Here is an 8236-nt window from a genome sequence, read left to right as displayed (position 1 = left end):
TGTATAATTATTAAATATGTATTAACTATCTTAATGAAATGTTTAAAAAGAAAAATAAATATGTTATGGAGCTCATTTGTGGCAATCTCTTGGACTCTGATTCCATTCTTTTCATATTCTCACAATTCTTTACCTCATTGTTAATGATTACCCTGTAAAATGAAATGGTTTTCTCAATAAAATGATCTGAGCCCAGTCTTTTATTTAATCACTGCAAACCAATCCAAATGAAAATATTGAATTTACTGCAAAATACATGTTGGAGGCAAGAGCTGAGGCTATGGATTTGCAAAGATGAAACATCTATTTGTTAATCTGAGTAACATTAGACTGACTTTTAAAACAGTGTGTAACACATCAGTTACTTAATCTGAAATATAACACCATTGCTCTTGTATCAAAAATAACATGTGTTCTCTCAGGTGTAAAGATGCAATAAGTGGAAATTGTTGATAGAATACATATATGCAAAAGTCAAAATTCTGAGAATAAATTTAGAATTCTGGGATTAAAATCAGAATTCTCTTTTTTTTTTTTTTTTTGCTTTGTTTAGTGGTTCTAATCCTCTTCTGTGATACAGGTTCTTCACAGGTAGAGACAACAATATGCCGTAATGTTACCTTATGAGACTACACACTGAAAGAAGAGTGGAAAGAGGGTGGAACAACAAAGATTAGTAATCTATCAGCAAGCCACCTCACACTCATTAAGCTTTAAGGCACAGGTGTCAAACTCCAGTCCTCGAGGGCCGCTGTCCTGCAGTTTTTAGATGTGCCACAGGTACAAAACGCTGGAATGAAATGACTTAATTGCCTCCTTCTTGTGTAGATCAGTTTTCCAGAGCCTTAATGACCTAATTATTGTATTCAGGTGTGGTGCAGCAGAGGCACATCTAAAAGTTGCAGGACACCGGCCCTTGAGGACTGGAGTTTGACACCCCTGCTTTAAGGTAATTTGTTAGACTGCTAAAATCAAAAGAAAGAGAAATTGAATCACCATAGGAAGAGAGGCCATCATAGAGCATGCATCACCAACAGACTGAAGAAGTGGCTCATCAATTTCAACACTGGTTTAAGGAAGGCAGTGTAAAGGAGCGAGTCGTGACTCCACAAGAGAAATGGATATGAGGTCCACAACTACTAACAGACCCCCAGGAGAAGCAGTGCAGGGATGCAGCAATCCAGAACATAATGCAACATGGAACCGAGCAAACTGGGTGGCAGAAGTAGAATTTTATAGAGATGGTCAGAGGGTGGGCAAGGCTGTCTCAAGGGGTTCATAACAAATACATACGTAAAAATACTTTCATATACTTTCATAAAAAAGTAAAATTAAAACCTAATCAGTATGGCACTGAGTTTTGTTAAGTTTTTGGGGTATGTTTCCAACAGTTGGTCTAGATGATTTAATTGTTGACTAAATTTTTTTTTAACACAATTCACTTTTACATGTTTTGATAGGAATGCATGCTAACGTTCCCATGTTTTCAGACTACACAATGAAAAATGTCAGCTTGGCTCGACACCAACCTTTCCCCCACAAAGGGACAGCTGCTTGACTTATAAAATAAACAGCATAGTGTTTGAGTGAGCATAACCACTGACTGATAGAGAAGTCTTTTACTCCAGAACTGAATCACACACAACTTGAATGCAACAAATTACCAGGAAATAAGACATAATGACTGAAAGGATAAATTAGTTTTTATTCTTAAATTGTTCAAAATATGATAACCTGGGACAGCAGATAACTCACTGCATCTGATAAACATACAACTGGTCATAGCTTGGTCTTTAACATGTGTTTGTTTGTAAGCTATCCTTGCAGTTGTAATGCATGAGCGATTATCCCTAAAGAAAAAATAAACTTTTTATTTTAACTTTGGTGTCATTATGAGAATCTTTTAGGAAGGCATACAAACTGCTCCCAATCTTTTGGCAATGCACTATCTACACTGAAAAAAATCATTATTAAATTTATACATCCTTTGTGAATAAGAATGTGCAACAGAACATATATTAAAACATAATAGTTGTTACAAAACCTCCTTAGTGAATACGGCTGATTGTGTATTTCTTTTGCTAAGATGATTTAGTGTCTCCTTTCCTCTGCAAAGCAAGAAAACTATAGGTGAGTCCTAGAATGTTATTTTTCTTTTCATTAAAGCTACTCTCTTGCTCTTCTTGAACAACCAGTCAGAAATATTCCCACATGAACATAAATCTTGGCCATAAACAGAGAACAGATCCAAAAAGGAGAAAAAATAGGTCACTGTTTCCTCAGTCCTCTTCTGCACGTCGCTCCAACTTGTGAAACTCTCCTCCCACGAAAGTCGCTGCTTCTCTGTGTACAGTATGACTAAAGCATCTAAGATCAAGTGAAAGATGACAAAAGGCAGAGAAAAAAGGAGACTGTTTCACTCCAACATATCAAGGGAGTTGCTTTGTTTACCTGAGTGGGCTTATTATTCTGCTGTAAATAAGGCAGAGGAACAACAAGGGGCCCTACAAAGAACACAGCTTTATTCTCTACAATCGTCCTCATCCTCCTCATAGTCTTTTGAAATGTGTAATTAGAGTTTGTTTATACATAGGCTTACTTATCTGTTTTTCTGCTTGTGTATTAGTTTTTGTTTTCCGTGCGTTCTCTGGAGGTTTGAATAATTGAAGTGATTTGTATTCTCTTAAAGGCGGTAAAAGAAAAGCTCAGGGGAATGACTGAGATTGAAAATAAGCAGGGTCTCAAGTTTATCTCCATCTGCCTGTTTAAACAGCCTGTTTACTGATTAAATATCTCTTAAGTTTTTTTAAATATAGACAAAGAGGGGGAGAGAGTAAACGGAATCAACTGACATGTTTTTCAAGAACTCAGATGATAAAAGGAATAATAAACATTTGTTTTAAAATAAATATATGCTTTTCCCTTTTACCCTAAATATAGACGGAGCCTTTTTTGATGTAGTAATGTGCATATCATCAACTGCCTGCAGCCTCTCGCAGCACAGAAGGTAAAATGTTGGCAGAGACAGTATTATTCAAATGTGGCTCGCAGCCTCGGCAGCATTTTGAAAGGTTAAATAGCACTTTAAACGTGGGCTGTCCAAATGTTAAAAGCACAAAAATAATGCTTACTGCAGCAAGCAAGATGAAAAGCATAAAACAGACAAGTGTGCCCACGCAAACAGGCTCTGTGGTGAAAGCTGTGGAGTTAATAAAGTAATGGTGACCAAAATGTTTTGCAGCCTCATATACTGTATTATTCTACTTGACCCTGTCTGCCTACAAAGATAACCAAATGAGGTCATTTTTGATATTGCAAAAATGCAGTTAAATGACAACGATGACAATGCAGGTAAATGACTAAAAATTATCTACCTTGCAGTGACGATAGGCAATAGAAATATTGATTTCAATCTAAAAGACAAAACAAAACAAAACATTATAATTTTAAGTAATGTTTATGCCAAACATGTTCCCTGTTCTAATGTCTTTGCAATTTCATTTTAAACTCATGTAAAATGGTTCTGGATGTCCTGGTCTTTGTCTGATTTCTCTCTGGAAAACAAAACGTTACGCTTCCTTTATGTAAAACTCCACTAAGAGCCAAACTTTTACCCGGTTCTTCTGACTGGACTGTGTTCACTTTTAGGTCAACAGAAGAGAGAACCTGGAAAAATTACTGAAGTCTTCTTTTAGCATCTTGTTGTCTCCTTTCAGAGTGAACAGGACCAGGATACCAGACCTGGAAATGTTGCAATAGCTGTAAATTTACTTCCCTTGGAGCTTGGAGACTTTTTTTATATCATGGTATTGGGATTTCAAATTCTCATTGTACAGCACTGTTGTGCATATATATATATATATATATATATATATATATATATACATATATATATATATATATATATATATATATATATATATATATATATATATATATATATATATATATATATATACAGTATATATATTGTATATGGGTGGGTGTGTGTTTGGGGGGGGGGGGGGGGGGGCGGGGGGGTGGGTGGGTGGGTGTAATTAATAATTAATAATTGCCTTTTTTTAAGAAACACAATCAAAATCACACATGAGTAAGTCCATACTGTTTGTCATTAACTACATGATCCTACACTGTAAACCCAAATTTGTAATTATGGTAAATGATGCAAATGGGACGACTATAAACCAAGTAAATCAAGCTGTTTAAATACAGTCTTGTGTTAAATGTAATCCATTCCTAAGGAACTTATGGTTTTAAAACTAATATTTACAAGTTATTGACTCACCCATTACTCATGTTTATCAGTAATTGTTTTCCATGTTTATCATTATGATGACAGATATTTATTATACCATAGTATTTATTGTAGTATTTATCAGATAGATAGACAGACAGACAGACACCCACTGATAGTTTTTGTAGTGTTTCTTCACTGGATGTTGCCCATTTTCTCACTACTTCCCCCCATTGGTAAGCCTCAGTTTCCTTTGAAATTTGAACATTTTATTACAATCAATTTTGTTATAAATGCATTCACTGTTTTAACCATTCAATTTCATGTTATTGTTAATTTAAAAAATATATTGAAGTTTAATAAATTTTTGTGGATCTTTCTGAATCTTGTCTCATTTCCAGCAGAACTTACCTGTGTCCTTATTACCATTATATTTTCCTGGAATTATTCCAGGTGGCGCTGTTGGTTTCCCATATTGTAAACTTTAACATCCTACATTAAAGAAAATCCACCCCAGGTTGCCACAGATAGATAGATAGATAGATAGATAGATAGATAGATAGATAGATAGATAGATAGATAGATAGATAGATAGATAGATAGATAGATAGATAGATAGATAGATAGATAGATAGATAGATAGATAGATAGATAGATAGATAGATAGATAGATAGATAGATAGATAGATAGATAGATAGATAGATAGATAGATAGATAGATAGATAGATACTTTATTTCTGACCAGAAACAAAAAAGGCCAAAATACAAAAACAACCAAACATACATTGAAAAGCAAAATTACATAGAATGTATCATAAAATCACCTAAAATGTAATAGCAAACAACCGTACCAGCTTCTCCACAGCTGTGAATGGTATTATGTTGAGCCCAACCGTGAGTTTACAACATTTTATTTTTTGATTTAACATGATATATAAGCTTAAACATCAAATTTCTAAGCAAAGCCTGCAGAGTGCTGACTTCATCTTGGTCTTTTCAGAAGTATCAGTGCACCTGAAGTCGTCTCAGACTTCTCTTTTTTTACTTTGTCCATAAATGTGCAGAAGAGACAGGCATACAATATGCTCAAAAGGAAAAAATTACCTTGTCGAATGTAACCCAGGTGACCACCATGACCCAATCACCTTCCCTTTGAGCTGCCCCTTTAAATTGATTGTTGTGTGCTTCCGGGTTTCTCCTCTTTTCTCCAAACATTGCTGCTGCTCATTGTTGGCTGTCTGATCGGTTGTTTATAAAACAACCAGAGCGCTTAGATTGACTCATCGGTTGTTTTGTCTTTGAGACTTGAAGATTTGCGGTGAGTGTTGAATGTCATCTGACTGTTGTTGTATAATAGCTGTACTGATCGCGCCGCTAATGTTGCCTCCCGTTAAACCACTCAGGTTGTGATCTATTGCCAAAATCGAACAAGTTACCACACCTCCTCAGGCAATCATTACTCGACGGTGAGTATAAAACAAAACGGGGAATTATTTTCGTTCTGCTCCGCTAGTTAGCGTTAGAAATCAACTCGACAATCAATGGCTCACATCAAATTGTTCTACTTATTACTTGCTTAATGGCAGCCGAATTAAAGACTACACCTTTAACATTTAAGGGTTTGTTTTTCAATTTTAGATTTGATTATTTTTTCATGATTTCTTATTGGTGTTTGCACTCCATGTTGGTGCAACAATGGAATTTGGTACCTAATATGATTTAGTTTGTAGCTACTTTGATCAATCACATTTTAAGTCGATTGATTTGATTCAATATTAGTTGTTTGTAATGATTGCTAATTAGATTACTTAATTGATTTTGAACTTGAATTATGAAGTGCACTTTTTAAAAAGGATTTCTTTTTTCTTGATGTTGTTAAAATATAGGAAGAATGTATTTAACAGTCTTATTGCCCCCCCTTTAGTACAAATGAACTAAATGTGTTATCTGGCCTTTTAGGTCAGGTTTTTTTTTCTTCCTTGGATTCACCTCTTTGACGAAGGAAGATGGCGAGCTACCCACCCACCACCTGGTGGTAGGAAACGGAACTGCATTTTTTCCTACAGGAAATGAACTAAAACTCTTAAGGAGTATTGCAAGGGGAAAATACTTGTCTCCTTTTTGCTTTTGGACTTATTGTGGACTCTATTGGATTCTGACATATCACTGATTATAATAATTATTTTGTTGGGTTGTTTTTTTTCCTCCTTCCGTTTTTTTTGGAAAATTTATTGTTTTGTTGTTTTGGTATTATTATTATTATTATTATTATTATTATAGCCACTGCAATAAATAGCAGTATTAACTTTACTTTTGCATCAGTTGTATTAATTATTCACCATTATCATGACTCCGTATCGTACCTAGTTCTAATTATATAAGCTGGTTAATATTACAACTTGCAGTCAGAGCTGCGCAGTGAAGAAAGCGCTACAAGTGGCGAGCTAGCCAGGAGTCTTGTAATGGGTGAATAATTGAACAACTCCACAGTATCTTTAATTTGGATGTTAGTAACAAAAAGGAAAAAAAAGAAAAATGGATGTCGTTACTCAGTTGGGTTTAAACATGCAACGATCTGTGTTAGTTACTGGCACTCAGAGCGATGATGATGAAAAAGAGATAGTTGAACGTTTACAATGTTATGGTGCAGTAAAGGAGGTTTTTCATGTTAATGATCCACAAAGTGCATTTTATAAAAACCTGATTGTCGAGTTTGAAGAAGATTCTTCATTAATTGCATTACAACCCCTTTTCCCATATGATTACCCTTCTCGAACCAGATTAGATATGATATTTCATGTTACCTCTCTTGCTTCAGAATATGCAGCCGCAGTGAGTAGCAGCAGTTCCCCCATGGATTACATTGATGAGTTGAAGAACATAGCTACGCGAAGCGGAAAACGATTTGAGGAGGTTCTTAAAGGTGTGATGGACCAAATCAGCACACATTTGGAGATGGCAGGAGGTGATGATGGAGATGATGAGGACAAGAAAGATGACATCCTCACCTTAGCACAACCTGTGCAAAGCCAGCAGACATTGCTATCTGTGCCTCAAGCGGTTTCAGCCCCTCCAACCCATTCATATACTGATTGGCAGGGAGAGCCACCTGGAGCTAGCCGCTCTCCTACACCGCCAATCCAGAGAGTTTCTTTGTCAGGGAATGACCTTATTCCACAGAATGTTCAAAAAGTTGTGGTGGAGCATGTTGTAAAAAATAGTGACTTTTCTACATCCTCACTTAAACTCCGCTCATTTTCAGGAAAAATTCCAAAACCAAGCAATGAAGCGGATTATGACTCATGGCGATCCCAAATAGAGTTGCTGCTTGCTGATCCCAGCCTTTCCAGACTGCATATTAATCGGCGAATTGTTGAAAGTTTGTTATCACCAGCTGCCGATTTGATTAAATGTTTGAGCCCGGGTGCATCACAGGTGCAAAGCGCTACACGAAGCACAAACTGAATTATCATGTATTTGAAGTGACATTGCACTTAACTGATCAAAGTGGAGCGTGCTGTTAGGTGATGTACAGGTCACTGATGGCCCAACAAAGGAAGCTGTAGATTTTAAATTCTTTAGACTTATTAATGCTCCATCACCCTTTATCAGAGGGTGACTGGTTTGTGGGACGAGCAATGGAGGGAGGGGTCCTTTACTATGTTTGTAGTTCTGGACGGGCTTCAAATGACAGACATGTCATCCACAGGAAAGAAGAAGCAGCCAATTATTTTTTCTGCCTTTTGTAGAACAATTTGTGGGACTCTAACTCCATCTGAGCAGTGTGTATACCACATTGTTTTACCATGTTGACTAAAATCAAGCAGAGAAAACTTTATATGCACTTATCGCAGCTAGCACAGATTCTTCATTCTATTGACTCTTTCATTTTCAAATGTGATAGACTTCACGAAAATGACAGTTTCTGGTTCACTCCAGTCCCCAATTAATGATTAAATACATACTTTTTTCAAAACTGTTGCCAATTCATGCAGCCTGAT

General features: G+C 36.0%; 1 protein-coding gene across 2 annotated transcripts; it reads left to right on the top strand.

Annotated features, from left to right (window-relative positions):
- The first annotated feature begins 5357 nt into the window (after nucleotides 1-5357).
- On the top strand, nucleotides 5358-7960 carry LOC111606914. Of its 2 annotated transcripts, XM_023328350.1 has the most exons (3): nucleotides 5358-5553; nucleotides 5639-5701; nucleotides 6195-7960. In XM_023328350.1, the coding sequence occupies exon 3, from the start codon at nucleotides 6771-6773 to the stop codon at nucleotides 7698-7700; it is 930 nt and encodes a 309-aa protein (XP_023184118.1). In that variant the 5' UTR covers nucleotides 5358-5553; nucleotides 5639-5701; nucleotides 6195-6770; the 3' UTR covers nucleotides 7701-7960. The 2 variants fall into 2 exon arrangements, with proteins under 2 accessions (XP_023184118.1, XP_023184117.1); XM_023328349.1 differs by having other exon boundaries at nucleotides 5358-5701.
- Nucleotides 7961-8236: the final 276 nt, after the last annotated feature.

The sequence above is a fragment of the Xiphophorus maculatus genome, chromosome 23 (assembly GCF_002775205.1).
Source record: "Xiphophorus maculatus strain JP 163 A chromosome 23, X_maculatus-5.0-male, whole genome shotgun sequence".
Classification (NCBI taxonomy): Eukaryota; Metazoa; Chordata; class Actinopteri; order Cyprinodontiformes; family Poeciliidae; genus Xiphophorus; species Xiphophorus maculatus.
Note: the sequence above shows the minus strand (reverse complement) of the source record. Positions and strands in the feature narration are given on the sequence as shown.

Coding starts and splice junctions, on each gene's coding strand:
- LOC111606914 (XM_023328350.1), top strand. CDS start 6,771: ATGGATGTCGTTACTCAGTTGGGTTTAAACATGCAACGATCTGTGTTA.